At 43.9% G+C, this 19,172-nt stretch overlaps 1 protein-coding gene across 10 annotated transcripts in view; it reads left to right on the forward strand.

Annotated features, from left to right (window-relative positions):
• DLG2 (discs large MAGUK scaffold protein 2) overlaps positions 1-19,172 on the forward strand; it is an 835,907-nt gene that overhangs the window by 581,203 nt on the left and 235,532 nt on the right. For all 10 annotated transcript variants that reach the window (XM_088668833.1, XM_088668834.1, XM_088668835.1 and 7 more), the window contains one exon: positions 3,468-3,518. In XM_088668833.1, coding sequence (XP_088524959.1) covers positions 3,468-3,518 — 51 coding nt within the window. The remainder of the gene's footprint in view (positions 1-3,467; positions 3,519-19,172) is intronic.

Below are 19,172 nucleotides of genomic sequence, written 5' to 3' on the forward strand. Positions count from 1 at the left end.
ACTTCCGGTGCTGGCGCCGCCCAATTTCCGGTGCCCATATGTGGGTAGCGCGGCACCAGAAGTCGCTTCTACGCACATGCGTAGAAGTGACTTCCGGTGCCGCGCCACTGCTGATCCCACATTTTTCAGCGGGAGACTTGGCAGCTATGGCCAAGGTATGACTGCACTTGAGGAGGAGCTCTCACCTTGTATGTGGCTGCCTATGAATTGAGGACCTTTAGAGGCCCTCCTTAATATTCCTCTGCTAGGAACTATATGGTTGGCTGTGACACACAACCAGGCCTTTTCTGTGGTGGCACCCTAACTCTGGAATTCTGTTTCCTTTGAAATCCTATTGGCTCCTTTAGGCACCAGATGAAAACCTGTTTGTTCAGGCTGTTGGGCAATAATGCTGCTGCTCTGATACTTCCGTTGTGTGCTTTGGCCGGATTGCTGCAATGCATGGTTTTAAACTGAGTGATGCTCTTTCACAAATTTCATTTTAAACCACTTCAGAGGTTGTGGGATATATAGCAGTATATAAATAGACTAAGGAAGGGAGGAATAAATGTGTGGGAACTGAGACACTGCTGAATTCCTAAATCAGGTGGCAGGAAACTTTTTTTACCCCAAAAGCCACATTCGTGGGGCTGGCACTGGCACACCAGTTGTTAGCAGGGCCAGAGGGGGGAAGTGGATGGAGCACCAGGCGTAACTCTTGCCTTTGCACAGTAAGACTGCATTCCAGCCACACAAATGCCAGTGATTTCCATCCCACCAGCACCCCACCTGCTTATCTCTGCATCCTCAATCTAGGTTGAGGATGGGAGACACCTGGCTTGAGAGCAGTACATGTGAAAAGGATCTAGGAGTCTTGGTAGACCACAAACTTGACATGAGTCAACAGTGTGATGCAGCAGCTAAAAAAGCCAATGCAATTCTGGGCTGCATCAATAGGAGTATAGCATCTAGATCAAGGGAAGTAATTGTACCACTGTATTCCACTCTGGTCAGACCTCACCTGGAGTACTGTGTCCAGGTCTGGGCACCACAGTTCAAGAAGGATACTGACAAGCTGGAACGTGTCCAGAGGAGGGCAACCAAAATGGTCAAAGCCTGGAAACGATGCCTTATGAGGAACGGCTTAGGGAGCTGGGTATGTTTAGCCTGGAGAAGAGAAGGTTAAGGGGTGATATGATAGCCATGTTCAAATATATAAAAGGATGTCATATAGAGGAGGGAGAAAGATTGTTTTCTGCTGCTCCAGAGAAGCGGACACAGAACAATGGATTCAAACTACAAGAAAGAAGATTCCACCTAAACATTAGGAAGAACTTCCTGACAGTAAGAGCTGTTCGGCAGTGGAATTTGCTACCAAGGAGTGTGGTGGAGTCTCCTTCTTTGGGGGTCTTTAAGCAGAGGCTTGACAGGCATATGTCAAGAATGCTTTGATTGTGTTTCCTGCTTGGCAGGGGGTTGGACTGGATGGCCCTTGTGGTCTCTTCCAACTCTATGATTCTATGATTCTAGGCAACCATGAAGGTTACATTCCAACCAGGAAAAAGCACTTGAGGAGGGTGCAGTACAGAGCTGGCAAGGGGTGTGGCTGGGGGAGGAGCCATGACCTAAGGAAAGTCCTGGGGGCCAAATCCCAAATGGCAGGGAAGTGTATTTAATGGTGGGCATCTAAAGCTACAACTAACTTCCACCAAGATTAAAACAAAAACAGAAACTGGAAATAAGCAGAAGCGGGGAAGATCTCAGGAACAGGTGCCTTTCTTGGAAGCTCCCTATAGCTGAAATGTTGTCTTTCCAAATCATAGGGTGGTATTCACCTAAGTCCTACTCAGAGTAGACTCATTGAAATTAATGAACCTAAAGTTAACCATATCTATTAACTTCAGTGTGTCTACTCCAAGTAGGACTGGCACTGAATACCACCCATAGGGTGGGATCCATTGTAGTGCTAACTTAAAGTGACTTAGCCTTATATACCTGTTTTGCTGGTGAAATGTTTTGCACAAGTGGGATGCTGTTGGACCAAAGAATGCATAATTAAGCAGGCTGCTAGTAACTGTGTTTCACTATAGACTGTGCAATCTATTGCAGGGCTCGTTTCCCACAGTGCAACTGTTGTATTGGATTTCTCCACCACGCAATGTTAAAATTCACCTGTCTGCTAGCTCAAGAGCCCTTGCGCTAAGCAGACAGAGAATGTTGGATACAGCCCATAGTTATTTTCAGATAAAGTTGGCAAGATGGTATGAGTCGCCCCGTGCTATGCAAATTCTGAGTCAGCATAGGGTAGCTCACTTTGGGGAAGAGTCCCATATTGTAATCTCCTCTATGCAGAAGAAGAGAGGCAAGAGCTCTAAGGGCAACCAGCTAAACTTGTGCCATTCCCATGTGTCATTAGTTTTAATGCTTCACTGCTGTGCCAAAGTGAGCATTTCCCCACATATCTACTCAGTGTGGGCCACCAATCCTTAAGCTGCTTATCTCAAAGTAGTTCCTCCCAACTTGCGTTGGGCTGTGATAGTATGGTTTGGCAGCTGATGGACTATTGCCTTTTGCAAACTGTTAGGAAAGGAAGTATAGGCATGTTTCATTTAGTTAGCCCTGTGAAAGGATGGGGAGCTACTTGCAGGGAGCTGAGGATGGTTTTGGTTGCCGTGGAAGTAAGAATGAAGCTAACTGGCTTGAGATATCTTTGGAGAGGTTGGAAATGGTTTCATGACATAGTAAAAGATGCTTCGAGAAAAGGGGGCATGCCTTTCTTTCTTTTTCAATGAGAACCAGTCTGTGTGGTGTTGTATGTGTAGCATGCTCATGGTAATGGGTTGTTTCTAAGTACCACTCAGAGCAAATCCATTGAAATGAATGGCTCTCACTTGGTCATGCTGACTGGTTTCAGTGGGTCTCTTACTCTGTATAGAACTCAGTTGGATACAATTATGTAAATGGTGCGATTTTTTCAAAGTGGTTGGTGGAGGGGGAATAAATGAAAGAGGATCTAAATTAAAATGGAGCTCAAAATATTTCCTTGATAACATTGTTCAAAAGAATTTGGTAACTTGTTTCTCTTCCCACCATATGGGGGGGTATCTGCTTATAGGACCTGGCAATAACTGCACAACCCATTTCCTGAATTATATATTGTATGGCTCTTCCAAGGGGTCAGATGCCTCTGGAGAGCCCTGCAAAACTCTTCTTTTCCTATGTGTCAGAGCGACAGAATATTGCAAGTCTTTGCCAGTCAGCTCTTAAATGGAGCACTTTTTTCCCTTGGCATACCACTATTCAGTTCTTCCATGCATGGCATTCCTCATTTATTCCAGTTGAAGAAGTATTACCGACTTTTTCATTTGGAAACACTGTGTTTCATCACAGCTGAAAGAACACTTGTCCTTGGATAAAAGCAGGGATTTCCTTCCTTATCTCCCACAGGTATTAATAGATTTCTCTGTTATATCATCATTATTTTCTAGGTCAATGGAACAGAGATTGAATATGAATTTGAAGAAATTACATTGGAAAGGGTAAGTGAATTGTTCTTCGCACTTCAGAGGCCAGATGACTTTGTTAGCAACACAAATAAAGCAATTAATTGTGATATAATCCTTCATTTTCAGTTTAAGTATTTGGAGTGGAATTCCCTTTACATATTTATATGAAAATCCTATTGATCATGACTGCTGATGAAGCTTAAGTCCTGAAAATCTTGCCAATGTTTTGCTAGGCTGTTAGAACGTATATTATGTTGCAGATTTTTGCAGAATTCTTTTAGAAGTATAAAAGAACAAAACTTGACAACTCATATAGTTGTCTTAAGTATGATGTGATGTTTCTTCACATAGTTTCTGCTTTAGATTTTATTCCCCGTATGTTTATTTATAAAACTTGAATATGTTTCATGGTTATTATCCTGGTTTGGGGCAAATACTATCTCCCAAAGCTTCTCACATCAGTGAATATACTGCTGGTGGCAGAAGCTGCACACCAGCCTTCCCCAACATGGTTTCTTCCAGTTATCATTGGACTCCAACTCCCACTATCCCTGACCACTGACCATGCTGGCTAGGGCTGATGGGATATGTAGTCCAACAACAACTGAAGAACACCTGGTTGGGTCATGCTGCAGTACATAAACACTCTGGCTTACAAATTGAAAAGACAGAAGGCGTGCAAAGGGGAGTGGTGGGGAAAGGGAGAGAAGGAGATCAGATTGATGGGAAGAGAATGAAGTGATGAATCGTATACAAGTATGGCTGCCTGATTGGGACAAGGCTGACCTTCCCTTCTGTGTGTCCTTTCTTGGGTACAATGGATACAAGGACATGGTGAGTTTAAGCCCTATTCATGCATTACTTTTGTTTAGGAAATATCTGTGATGGCAATGGAGCTGGGCCATGCTTTACGTACCGCTCCTGCTGTTGGGTCTTTTACCTGTGATAACCACATGGTGCGCAGAATTGTCTGTAGACGTTTGAATGTGTGGCAGGCTCTGTGCATTCAGGAGTCCTCACACTTGAGAGTCTTTTTCAGTGGCAATAGTGCAGTATCCGGTCTGTGCTGTTTTCCACCTTCTAGATGTTCTTCTGTTTTATAGGCACATTAATGGAGGAGAAAGCTATGAATGACTGCCACCTGCAGTGTTGCACCTGAATACCAGTTTCTGGGAAATAAATGGGGAAAATGCTGTTGCACTCAGCTCCTGCTTTTTGGCTTCCCATGGTTGACCACTGTGAGAGGATGATGGACTAGACGGTCCTTGGGTCTGATCCAGCAGGGCTTAAGTTTGGGCAAACAGTGCATGATGTAATGAAGTAGGGAAAAGTCTAGGTTGAGGCAAGGCAAGTATTTAAAGATTAAGTAGTACCTTAAGTAGGGACACGGGTGGCACTGTGGTCTAAGCCACAGAGCCTAGGGCTTTCTGACCAGAAGGTCAGCAGTTCGAATCCCCGTGACAGGGTGAGCTCCCGTTGCTCGGTCCCTGCTCCTGCCAACCTAGCAATTGGAAAGCACGTCAAAGTGCAAGTAGATAAATAGGTACCGCTCCGGCGGAAAGATAAACAGCATTTCCGTGTGCTGCTCTGGTTCGCCAGAAGCGGCTTAGTCATGCTGGCCACATGACCTGGAAGCTGTACGCCAGCTCTCTCGGCCAGTAAAGCGAGATGATCACTGCACCCCAGAGTCGCCCGCGACTGGACCTAACAGTCAGGGGTCCCTTTACCTTCAGTACCTTGGACAGCTCAGGCTGGAGACTTAGTAAAAGCAGAACTTGAATGTTGTTTCAGCAACTGCCAACTTCTCCATCTACACATTAAGCTCTGCCTTCCATTAGAGGGGCCTCTTTAAACCAAGGGACCCGGTCTGCTTTACACCCATCAGTTCCAACAGTGTGAAGGAGACTTTGATTGAACTTTGGGTTTTGATCTCAAGCCCACAGAGGCAGAGAAGGGAAGCAGAAGAGCCCCCTTTGGGCTACACATAATGGTCTCCTCTTACACTAGTTCTTCTGAACTAGTAGAGACACCTGTGGGTGATCACGAAGGCAATTCCCTCTCCCACTTTATATCTCCAGCTTCATCTCCAGAAGATGGAAAGTATGACCCAGGGTAATGATAATATTAGACTTTCATTTTTTTCAAGAATATAAAAGCTCTTTAAAAGACACACATACTTATGAAAGTTTTTCATACAGCCAATGCATCTGTTTCTTAAAGACTAGCAACAGTGTCATAATCACAAAGGATAATGTGCAATGGTCAAAGGCATTTATGGCTATGAATTATTTGGGCATTTCTAGTTGTTCTTGGTTAATTGGAGCATTAAAAAGTCACTGAGCAGCACACATGCCTCCCAGGGAAATATTTTTGAATGCCACATTATTTTTAATAGATGTGTAAAGTTATCAATTTACGTAGTAAGAAGGCCAACATGATTTGTGTCAACGGTTGCAGCTTGACCTACCATAGATAATTGATTATGCAGGTTATAATCCCCACCATTAAATTTTGCATGATGCTTGATAAGCAGTTGCTCACACCCTTCTATTACTTAGCTGAAAAGCACAGTGGTTAGAAGCAAGGGAGAGAATGTCACTTGCACAATGGGTCTGGAGAGAGGCATTGCTGTGAGTAGCTGTCAGTAGAAACTCAACTATATCTCGTAGTAAATGAAGGATCACAAAAGATCCTTCTGCACTGAGGGGGAAAGACTTCCCCAATTACAGGTACCGGTATATTGTGGTCAAATGACCAAAGAATCATCCCATATGGAGCTGGACTATATTTAAGGCCAATATTTATGTGGGAAGCTTTCTCACCCTTAGGGCATTTGGGCCTCATGCCTGAGGTTCCCCGTACTTGCTTTATGCTATGATCTTCAGAAATGTCAAGGTTGGTTGAGCAACCACAAAGTCCCAATTCAGAAATTCCGGGCAGCTGGACCTCAGTTTGCATAGTGGAGGCGATGTGTGAATTTCTTCCCACACCATGCAGATAACATATTTGGTGAATCAGATTTGCATGATTCTTTGCACTAAATTTGTTTGGTTTTTTTTTGGGGGGGCGGGTGTTAATATGAACTGCACCTCCATGCCTGAGTTCGATCTGCAGAGCTTTGGGGAAATGTGGAAGAGACTCACCCACCAAACACTAGAGAAACTTCTGGGCTGGCTCCTTGCACCCTTCATTTTACTCTCCTAGGAGAAGTCATCACTAACGTTATGGTCAAGGACCTAGTATGGTTTCAAAGGTAGAGCTGCTTCAGAAGTACATATTTCAGGATTGTGGGATTCAAGAAGCATTTCAGCTGTCACACGTTGTTCTTCATGCTGACAAATAAAATTTTCACTCATTCAGAGGAGCTAAAATGTACAATTCATTCCATTCCTCTTTAAAACATCTATATTCTACCTTTCTGCCTTTTAAAAAGGCAGCCACAGTGGCCATAAAATCTTTAGAATACAAAACCGTAATTGGGTTAACCCAACTTAAAACCAGAACAGAACAATAAACCACAGCACTATTTTTTTTAAAAAAATATTCACACACTCCTTGATAGCCTTAAGGAAATGATGGCAAATGCCAGATGGAACTCTCTGATGGGGTTCCATAATCTAAGGGACACCACTAAAAAGGCCCTATCTCTGTTGTTTCCCAATGTAGCCACAGAAGTAGATGGAGCATGAACTGGGTCCCTCGGCTGATGACTTAATCCAGCCTTGCCCAATCTGGTGTCATTCAGATGTTTCTGACTACAAGTATTATCAGCCACAGCCTACCACTGCCATACAGATGGAAGTTGTAGTCCAAAACATCTGAAGAGCACCCAGTTGGGGAAGACTGACCTGATCAATGAAGCAGGTTGATAATGTGTGTGAATTTATTCCATTTGTTTCTGTAAATGAGTTAGCTCTGAGAGCTCTCTCGCTTTCTTTCTTTCTTTCTTTCTCTCTCTCTCTCTCCTCGGACTTTATGCACCAGCAATGAACGAAATCAGTATTATACATCTATACGAACATTATTGACTTTTGCCTAAGTATCTAATCATCTTCCTGTTCCATTGAAGATTTCTGGTAAATGTCACAGAGATAAATAAACACATGATGACATTGCCCAATCTTGCATTGCCTGGATTGTTCATCCCTTCTGAGCCCTGTGAAGTATTCCAGATTAGCAAAGAAAAATGCACAATTTCTGCTCCTGGGTAGCTGTAAATGTTATCACTTTGATGTAATTGATTATCAGTAGCTTTATTCCTTCTGGTTTTTTTTCCTTCTTCCTCTATTACACAAAACCCACCCCTCCTTTTCTGGGTTAGTTAGCAAACTGCATCCTGTCTTAGTTGTATAAGAGCAAAGCTACACACAAAAGAGATGTATTTTATGCGGCTTAGGACCCTCGTACCTACGGGACCGCCTCTCCCGGTATGACCCACAGAGGACATTAAGGTCCACAAATAATAACATATTGGAGATCCCGAGTCACAAGGTGGTTAGGCTGGCCTCGACCAGGACCAGGGCCTTCTCAGTACTGGCCCCGACCTGGTGGAACGCTCTGTCCCAGGAGACTAGGACCCAGCGGGAGTTGTCATGTTTTCATAAGGCCTGCAAGACAGAGCTGTTCCGCTTGGCCTTCGGACTGACGCAGTCTGACCCCACGGTTACCCTCCCCTAAGGTTTTATTTCATAATGGTTTTATCTTGTTCGTAGATTTTTAATTTTAAATTTGAATTTTAACATTGTATTAATCTGTGTTTTAACTGAATTGTTTCTTTTATACTTGTGTTGATATTAATTGTTGTTAGCCGCCCTGAGCCCAGTCTTGACTGGGAAGGGCGGGGTATAAATAAAAATTATTATTATTATTATTATTATTATTATTATTATTATTATTATTATTTTCTCACACCAGGAAACCAGAAGCAGCTCTCATAATTTGATTTTTTTTTTTTTGCTCCACCTTTGTCTTGGGCCAAAATATAGTTATGGCTCCCGTCAGAACTAGAGTTTCCCCATTATGGAACGTAGTTTCCCCCTGTGCTTTTGGCTTGGGGCTGTCACTCTCAACCAGGAACACAAGAATTGTTCCATTTTTCACATGATAATCTCAGTGGTGAGTTCAAGAAAAAAGCTATGTCCATATTCCATTCTAGTTTCCATCAGCCCTAGGAACTGAGATAAGCAGAAGCACCCCATGATTTGGACTGAGTTTATTAGAAACAATGAAAAGTGTGCCTGATCTCTGAAGGCTCAGATGGATGGGCTAGAGTTTGCCCTGGTGCCAGATTCCATAATCATAGAATCGTGGAATTTTAGAGTTGGAATACACCCAAAGGGTCATCTAGTCCAACCCTCTGCAATGCAGGAATCACAGCTAAGGAAACAGCATAGAACATTTGCCCAGCTGATGTTAAGTGGTAGTCTAATGCCCCTATTAATGCAGAAATAGTCAACATGGTGCCCTCAGAGGAGCCTTGTTAAAGCCACTGTGCTTGAATGCCATCCTCTGAGGTCCTGGACTAGACAGTTGAGCTAGCTAGGCATGCTCCCTCAAAGACCATTCGTAACATCCATAACCACTACAGCTCCGTAATTTCAAACATTCACCAAATGCCCATGAGATGGTCAATGTTCTCTTGTGATTTCTCTCTCTCTTTTAGGCATCCCTTGTAACATACATGCCATCTCTCCTGTTCCCTTCTGCAGAATATTGACTTTATTCCACCACCACCACCATCCGAGAGACCTTGACGTTTTATCTGTTAATGTGCAGAAATAAAGCAGGAGATCTTGGCAGAGTGCTTGGCAGGTGGTAATAAACTGCAGTGCCCCCAAGCACTCTTAACCGGTATTCTGTAAAGTAAGCCATAACTCTGAACCAGCCCCAGTAATAAAGGTGCTCTAAAAAAGAATTGCAGTATAGAATGACTCACATTATATATTTACACTGCAATGACTTACCCTTTCTATTATCATGGGACAGAATCCATTGTGGGGGACAATTGTCATCATTTATTTGTACACCTCCTTTTCATAGTCAAATCAAGTTTTGTTTTTAGAAAGGGAAAAAGTATCATGGTGGCATAAAGATACTATAGTTGGGAATTGTGCTAAGGAACAATTCCATCATCCAAGGAAGAGAATTGACCAACTCACGCCCAGTTAGGATGTCTTCCACTCAACAGCCAGCCATCCATTCATTCATTCGTTATTGCATTTTTCTTTCACCCTTCCTCGGAGGAGCTCAGGGTGGCATGGTTTCCCCTCTACATTTTAGCCTCAAAAAAACTCTGCGACTTAGCTTAGGCTGAGATGGGTGACAGCCACAAGGCCACGCTGAGAATTTCATGGGCTGAGCAGGGATTTGAGTCTCCCCAGTCTATGAGCTTCAGTACCAAACATGCATATGTTGTCTTAGTGCTAAAATATCACCTTCAGCAGCATCAGGAAATTCTCTTGTAGCTACTGACAATAAGCTTCCAACCAATATGTTCATCTTTCCTCCCGTTCATGTAGCTTGAAATGTTGACAGAGTTCAAATGAGGAGGAGACGTCAGAGGTCAACATTCTGTTGCTCTGGTTTTCTATTTCAAAGCCACAATTGGTTGAGATTTAACTGCAAAAATAGTTGGGTGCTAGAGGTCCACATATCATTTGGAAACATGCAAGCCAAAAGCAGCCAAGAAACACAAGGTGTATTTAAACAAAAAAAAAACACGTCAGGGCTCTCATGTGATCCAGCCTATAGAATCCCATTCTTAGCTTAGTCTATTAAATGCTTTTAGGGGAATTTTATTTCAAATCATTGGCTTTACACACACTCTCTCTCAAAGGTAGGCACTTCATACAACCTGGACAATAGCAGCAACAAAACTCCTAAGGTGTAGTGTTGCTTTCCTTAATTGCTCTACGGTATTTGAAGTCCCAGGTGGCTCTGTGGGCTAAACCACTGAGCCTAGGGCTTGCTGATCAGAAGGTCGGCGGTTCAAATCCCTGTGACGGGTTGAGCTCCCGTTGCTTGGTCCCAGCTCCTGCCAACCTAGCAGTTCGAAAGCACATCAAAATGCAAGTAGATAAATAGGAAGCGCTATAGCGGGAAGGTAAACGGTGTTTCCATGTGCTGCTCTGGTTTGCCAGAAGCGGCTTTGTCATGCTGGCCACATGACCTGGAAACTATACACCGGCTCCCTCGGCCAATAACGCGAGATGAGCGCGCAACCCCAGAGTCGGTCACGACTGGACCTAATGGTCAGGGGTCCCTTTACCTTTACCTTTATTTGAAGAAGCTTTCTTGGCTTCAGCATACAGAACCAAAAAAATGTGGTTACGTGATGGTCAATCCTGTATTATTGTAAGGAAACCATCCATTTTAGTTCTGAACTGAGTGTCTGGGGTCAAGGTTTTTAAAACTGTGCATTTCTCCTTTATTTTATTGATTACACTTATGTTTTAAATCACCACTTACAATCAAGAAAAGGGAATATGTGGTGTGGTTGCTCTATGTTGCTATGAAAGGGAAGTGGCAATGGTGAGATGGAGGTGCTTGGCTTAGAGCACTGCTGCTGAGACACTGTTGCAACCACTGAGCAGGCAGGCTGCTTGCTTCTCTATCATGGGAATGTGATGGAAGCCAAGCATAGAATAATAAATTGTAGATGTGGAAGGACCCCAAGGGTCATCTAGTCAAACCCCCAGCAATGCAGGAATCTCAACAAGATCATACATGACAGGTGTCCATCCAATCTCTGCTTAAAAACCTCCCAGTAAGGAGACTCCACCACCTCCCAAGGGTGTCCACTGTCAAACTGTCAGAAAGTTCTTCCTGATGTTTAATCGGAATCTCATTTCTTGTAACTTGAATCCATTGGTTTGGGTACTAGCCTCCGGAGCAGGAGAAAACAAGCTTGCTCCATCCTCCAGGTGGTAGCCCTTTAGATATTTCTAGATGGCTATCCTATCTCCTCTCACTCTCCTCTTTTCCAGGCTATATATACCCAACTCCCTCAACTATTCCTCAACAGGCTTGGTTTCCAGACCCTTGAGCATCTTGGTTGTCCTACTCTGCACATGTTTCAGCTTGCCAATATCCTTGTTAAACTGTGTTGCCCAGAACTGGTCTGACCAAGGCAGAATAGAGTGGGACTATTACTTCCGTTGATTGGGACACTATACTTCGGTTGATGCAGCCAAGAATAGCATTAGCCTTTTTTGCTGCTGCATCATACTGTTGACGTACATTAAGTTGGTAGTCTACTAAGATCCCTAGATCCTTTTCACATGTACTACTGGCAGGCTAGGTTTCCCTAGTTCTATATTTGTGCAGAACCTTATTTTTCCCCCTACTGAAATTCATTTTGTTGGTTTGGGTCCAGTTCTCCAATCTGTTCAGGTCATCTTGAATCCTGTTTCTGTCTTCAGTGGTATTAGCTACCCCTTCAAGTTTGGTGCCATCTGCAAATGAGCAGAGCCTCACACTACACACTGGAACTCCCTGGGACCCTAATTATGCCACGCCTGTCCCCAATCTTCATATTTTGTATACTGCTTCAGAAGCTTTTGATGGCGTATTTTGAAATTTAAAAATACAGCTAAGACTGTGGGGTTAGCTGGTTTGGGCACGTGGCTCAGATCTTGTCTCAGCACTGCTTCTATATTTGTCCACTGCTTCTATATTTGTCCACCACCTGCAAACAAGTAAGCCGCTTACTTGCACTGAGGGGGAGCAATGACTATCAACAGAGCACAGAAGGATCCTCCCAAACAGGACTGCATGAGAGCTGAGCTCAGATATTGCTTCAGAAGTAGCTGTTGGGCTCAGATTAAGACTTTGAGTGGACCTATAGCCCTGTTCTGTAGCTAACTCCACTTTTATAGAATTGTGAAGTTGGAAGTGATCCCAAGGATCATCTAGTCCACATCCCTGCAATGCAAAAATAGTCCAAACTCTACCTGGAGATTGAACCTGAGACATTCTGCATACAAGGCAAGTGTTCTACCACTGAGCTATTGCCTCTTGATTTAAGGGGATCAGACTTCCTCCTGTAGACTGTGCATCAGTGGAGCTGGGGAGACTCTGGTTGAACTGGGACTTGTAAGATAGAGTCCTCAGAGTCAGAGGAGGTTACTGGACTCTTCTTGCAAAAGTACTTAAAGTGCTTCTGGAGCACACACCCCCCCTGTGAATCCCTGGCCTCATCCCCTGAAGAAGAGGAATCTGTCCCCAAGGTCATAGCAGGTAGGTGTATTAGTTCCAAGGTGACAGTCTGAAGGAGCTGGAGCTTAGCCTAGCACAGGTCCTTTCGCAACAAAGCAAGTTGCAGTGACTGGATAATGCTCCAGTTAGGCCTGGTGGAATTGGATCGGTTCTCAGGGTCAACTAGCTAAGTTCAAAGATCAGGTAGTCAGGCCTAGATGGGACCTCTGAAAAATGCAGTTCAGCACTCAAAGCACAAAAATGTGCTCCTGCCATCAGCAAGGCACCAGATCCTCGATGCTTAGAGTCCCAGTTTGAGACCCACCCTGGCATCTGGGATCTGAAGTTGCTCCTAAGCCTAAACGCAGGCCCTCCAGATGTTTTGGACTACAATTCCCATCTTCCCTGACCAGTGGTCCTGTTAGCTAGGGATCATGGGAGTTGTAGGCCAAAATCACCTTGCCATAGTTAAAGCTATGGTTTCCCCAGTAGTGATGTATGGAAGTGAGAGCTGGACCATAAAGAAGGCTGGTCGCTGAAGAATTGATGCTTTTGAATTATGGTGCTGGAGGAGACTCTTGAGAGTCCCATGGACTGCAAGAAGATCAAACCTATCCATTCTGAAGGAAATCATCCCTGAGTGCTCACTGGAAGGACAGATCCTGAAGCTGAGGCTCCAATACTTTGGTCACCTCATGAGAAGAGAAGACTCCCTGGAAAAGACCCTGATGTTGGGAAAGATGGAGGGCACTAAGAGAAGGGGGCGACAGAGGACAAGATGGTTGGACAGTGTTCTCGAAGCTACGAACATGAGTTTGACCAAACTGCGGGAGGCAGTGGAAGACAGGATTGCCTGGCGTGCTATGGTCCATGGGATCACGAAGAGGTGGACACGACTAAACGACTAAACAACAACAACAAACCCTTCCCATTAGGCTCAATATCTTGCCTTATCAGCACAACCCTCCCTTAAATATTATCATCTAGTATCTGAAAACTTACCTTTTCCCCCCCTGCATGGATTTGCTAAGCACCAGCTGGGTGGATCTTGACAGAACTTTCGACAGATGGCTTTTGGAACTGCCGTATAGATTTGGCATTTCAGACCTGGACACATCTGTGGGAGCCGTGGCTGATTCAGTCACGTTCAGAGTTTTAAAGCTCTTTTCTTCCCTTTCCCCCTCCTCCCTCAGAAACCCCACATTAGATGCAATTATCAAAAGTAGCTGGTAATGCAGATGCTAATTGGCGTAAGCAGCTCTGTCCTTTTTCCTTGAAGCTTTTGGGGCTTTTCTGAGAATGCTCTGCAAAGAGCCTGGGAGATTTAAAGGTTACAATTAAAGATGCTGCGGTAATTTTCCAGGTTACGATTACCGAAGCAGATATTGTTGGTTCTGCTGCTGCACACAATTATCCTGAAACTTCTTTTTTATATAATTTTCTCCTGTTTGCTTTTTGCCGGGGTGGGGAATTGGCAGCTGAATACACAAGTTCTTTCTCAAGGGAATGGGGGGGGGGTGAAACTTCACACTCTGAGCAGGAAGGGAGGCTGGGAGGAAAAAAACCAGCTAACCCAGTCACTCCTTTTCCTTTGGTCTTTACCATTGGAAACAAGTGGATTATTATTATTATTATTATTATTATTATTATTATTATTATTATTATTTTCTATTACTTATACCCTGCCCATCTGGCCGGGCCTCCCCAGCCACTCTGGGCAGCTTCCAACAGGGTATTAAAAACACAATAAAAGATCAAACATTAAAAACTTCCCTAAACAGGTCTGCCTTCAGATATCTTCTAAAAGTTATATAGTTGTTTATTTTCTTGACATCTGAAGGGAGCGTGTTACAGGGCAGGCGCCACCACCGAGAAGGCCCTCTGCCCGGTTCCCTGTAACCTTACTTCTTGCAGTGAGGGAACCACCAGAAGGCCCTCGGTGCTGGATCTCAGTGTCCAGGCTGGATGATGGGGGTGGAGACGTTCCTTCAGGTATACTGGGCCGAGGCCGTTTAGGGCTTTAAAGGTGAGCACCAACACTTTGAATTGTGCACAGAAATGTAATGGGAGCCAATGTAGGTCTTTCAGGACCGGTGTTATGTGGTCTTGGTGGCCGCTCCCAGTCACCAGTCTAGTGGCCACATTCTGGATTAGTTGTAGTTTCCGGGTCACCTTCAAAGGTAGCCCCATGGAGAGCACTTTGCAGTAGTAGGATTTCTTTATTCCCTTGCTGCCTCCACTAAACAACCATTTAATGGTGCTGTATTAGATGGGCTGCTGATTTGCTGCAGTAGGGCTCCCCTTACATGCTTACTCAATGGGCCAGGAAGTTCTTTGTACTGTGCAGATTGGAAGTGTAAGAATTAAGTGTGGAGTCAATAACAGTCTAAAACACTGTAGTTTTTTTTACCAATTTTTTTTGTAAGGCAGCAATGTGAATGGTTTTTGTGAAGATGTTTTTATACCTCTATAACATTCTGGGCACCTCCATTTAAGAAGGATGTTGACAAGGTGTGCAAAGGAGGGCGACTAAGATGATCAAGGGTCTGGAAAACAAGCCTTCTGAGCAGGGCTGGCCCTATGGCCAGGCTGGGTGGCGCAGGGCGCCAGGGCGCCTGCCCACCCACTGCGCTGTGCGCTGCGCCCGCCCGTGCAGCTCCGCCCGCCCGTCGCGCTGGCAAACAGGGCAGGGTGGGGGTGCCGGATGGATCCATCGCACCACGGCGCCAGGGCGCCAAATATACTTAAGACGGCCCTGCTTCTGAGAAACAGTTGAAGGAGCTGGTTATGTTTAGCCTGGAAAAGAGGAGACTAAGAGGAGATATGATAGCCGTCTTCCAATATCTTAAGCCCTGTCACATGGAAGACAGAACAAGCTAGTTTTCTCCTGCTTTGGTGGGTGGGGCTCGATCCAAATGCTTCAAATTGCAAGAGAGGAAATTCTGACTAGACATCAGGAATAACATCAGGAACAGTCACCCTTGGGAGGTTGTGGACTCTCCTTCCTTGGAGGTTTTTAAGCAGAGGTTGGATGGCCGTCTGTCATGGAGGCTTTAGCTGAAATTCCTGCATTGCATTGGAGTAGATGACCCTTAGGATCCTTTCCAACTCTACAATTCTATGATTCTATGTTCTTCATTGAAAAGTACACAATTACGAGTAGTAAGATAAGATGCAAAAAAGAAGAAATAGCACCCATGTAGAAAACAATGTTTTTGTGGGAGTGGGGAGAAACTATTTTTAAACAGTTTTAACAGATAGCCAGTAGTACAAATGAAAATGACCTCGTAAAATGCACTCATCTATCTTGTCTGTTTTCCTGCTGTACTTAGCAGTGTATCAGTTTCCATCTTCCACAGTTCTGCTCCTCGAGTCTGGATCCACTGTATTTTAGTGGTTTCTGCTCTCTCCAGCCGTGCAGCTATCTTTCTGAGTACAGCACATAAGTATTTATTTTGCTCTTGGCATGAAACTTCACAGTGGTTTAATGTGGTGAATGTGCATTTAATGTTTAATAAACCTTTTATATTGCCATCATTGGTGAATGGAAACAGCAGGCTAGTAAATCCACAGGTAGATCTGCTATGGATGACAACATCTGTTTACCCTAATTCTGTAGCAGAGGTACCGGGAAAAACAGGTTTGTTTTAAGTTGAGTATGTAGTGATGACAAAATCATAGTGTGGTAATAAAATCCTAGAGTGCAACGCTATTCATACTTACCCTACAGAAACGGTGGGTATACAAAAGACCCATATAGGATTGTGTTGTTAGATAACGAGAGATGGACACGTGTATGAAATTAAGTTACAAAAGAAAATGACTCATCTGTTGATTGTGCATATTTCCCAGACCTTTGAGGGAAAGCATTCCATGGACCTTTTGAATAGTATTCAGTGGTAAGAAATTAGCAGTGGATCCAGCTGATACTTCATTTCTCTGCTACCAGCCACAGAGACGCTCAGCTGCAACTGCAAATGTACCAGGAGATTACCTTCAACTGATTGCCTGCCCTACTTTTTCCCCACAGTGCTTGGTTGCTTGCAATTTTATAGTTGCAGGTGTACGGCTAATTCCTGGCTTAGAGAGGCATAGTATTAATTACTCTCACTTCACCCCTGAACAAGAGGGTGATTCTAGGCTATTTAAATGCTTAATTTAGAAAGAGAAATTGTTGAGCTTTACGACACCGTTCATGTAAATGGTGCTTCACGGCATAAGCATAAAAATAGAGGTCACCACCTAAAAGATCGTTGCCATCAGATGCATGATTAGTGTGGAAGAGCTAATAGTAATGACAGTGCAATCCTATGCTCATTTACTCAGAAATAATAATAATAATAATAATAATAATAATAATAATAATAATTTATTATTTATACCCCGCCCATCTGGCTGGGTTCCCCCAGCCACTCTGGGCAGCTTCCCAAAAACATTAAAATACAGAAATCCATCAAACATTAAAAGCTTCCCTAAACAGGGCTGCCTTAAGAAGTAAGGGCCACTGGGTTCAGTGAGGCATCCTTTCAGGGAAGCATGCATATAGGATTGCAGCTCGGATCAATCCATTTTTCCCTGTATACATTTTATATGTCCCTGGTGGCTTCCTGCAAACAAACAGAAAAAACGTGACAATGAACAATGACATCAAATGGAATAAACTGTAGCATAAAGGAAGCAGGCAGAATGGCTAAAAGTCAAAAAAGCATTATCAACCCTGCAAGGTAAAAAAAAAGACTTCCTAAAACAGTGGTACCTCAGGTTAAGAACTTAATTCGTTCTGGAGGTCCGTTCTTAAACTGAAACTGTTCTTAACCTGAGGTACCACTTTAGCTAATGGGGCCTGCCGCTGCGCTGCTGCCATGCAATTTCTGTTCTCATCCTGAAGCAAAGTTCTTAACCCAAGGTACTATTTCTGGGTTAGCGGAGTCTGTAACCTGAAGCGTCTGTAATCTGAAACGTCTGTAACCCAAGGTACCACTGTAATAACAAATATTTGCCAGCGAAGAGAAGGGAGCAAGATTTCTATTCCTTAGAGCAGGCATAGGTAAACTTGACCACTTTTAGCTAGGGATGATGGGAGTTTTAGTCCCAAAACATCTGGAGGGCCGAGTTTGCCTATGCCTGCCTTAGAGGCCTCATCTCCTGTCCTAGCCAATGTGGCTGCCGGAAGTTGTTGGAATACAACTCCCATCATCCCTGACCATTTGCCATGCTGATTGGGACAACTAGGGCACCTCTAAGTTAGATTAATCACTTAAAACCAGCCTTAATCAACTAAAGTGTTGCCCACTTTTAGGCAGCAGGGTTTTTTTAAAAAAGGAAGGAAGAAGAAAAAATGTTATTATTTTTAATGTGAGTAATGGCCACCAACTGGGATGGCATTAAAAGAGCTTTAGACAAATTCATAGAGGAAAGGCTATCAACGGCTAGCAGACTCTTCTTACATTCATCTGATAAAACCTGCATGATCACTACCCTCTTAAGTGTCCTTCTCTCTACTCTCATAATAATAATACCTTTATTGTCAATGTACAACCTGTGTACAATAAAATTAACCGAGCCTCCCCCCCCAAAAAAAACACTCAATCTCATTGCATTCTGTGTGCTTGTCGCACAATGATGGAGGAATCATAGAATCATAGAATCATAGAGTTGGAAGAGACCACAAGGGCCATCCAGTCCAACCCCCTGCCAAGCAGGAAACACCATCAAAGCATTCCTGACAGATGGCTGTCAAGCCTCTGCTTAAAGACCTCCAAAGAAGGAGACTCCACCACACTCCTTGGCAGCAAATTCCACTGCCGAACAGCTCTTACTGTCAGGAAGTTCTTCCTAATGTTTAGGTAGAATTTTCTTTCTTGTAGTTTGAATCCGTTGCTCCGTGTCCGCTTCTCTGGAGCAGCAGAAAACAACCTTTCTCCCTCCTTTGCTTCTTCTTAAACTGCAACCCTAGGCACACTTACTTAAGATGAACCTTTCAAACAAAAACAAAACCCAACCCAGAATATGCGCCCACCGCCCTAAAGATTATGCTGAGCCGATGGCCAATGTGCTTTAACTACCAGCAGGTATATGTAGTGCCTGTTTGGTGTACCTGGGGGAGGTGCAGTTTGATCTCTCAAGGTGCTGAGCACTCTAAAAAGTTTAACTGGTACTAATTATGAGCCAGGGAAGGATGCTGAGTGCGCATTCAGCTTCCAAAGAACATTGCAGGATGGGGGCCAGAATATAGCACGAATGAATCCTAATTGGCTTATATAAGTGCTCCTTGGAGCCTGAAGAGCATACAATCAAGACCTGGCTAGCTGATTGTGCAGGACTCCAAAAGGCAGGAAGAACCTATTCTGATACAGCAGCTTTTCTTTTCAGACATCCCACCTCCACTTGATGCATGGACAGCAATAGGGATGGACAAATTTCAGTTCCTCTCAAGTGTCTACTTTTTATAGCCTTAGGTTCAGTTCACTGCAAAGCTGTTTTCCCTAATAT

This window comes from Zootoca vivipara, chromosome 4, assembly GCF_965207765.1.
Source record: "Zootoca vivipara chromosome 4, rZooViv2.hap1.1, whole genome shotgun sequence".
Taxonomy (NCBI): domain Eukaryota; kingdom Metazoa; phylum Chordata; class Lepidosauria; order Squamata; family Lacertidae; genus Zootoca; species Zootoca vivipara.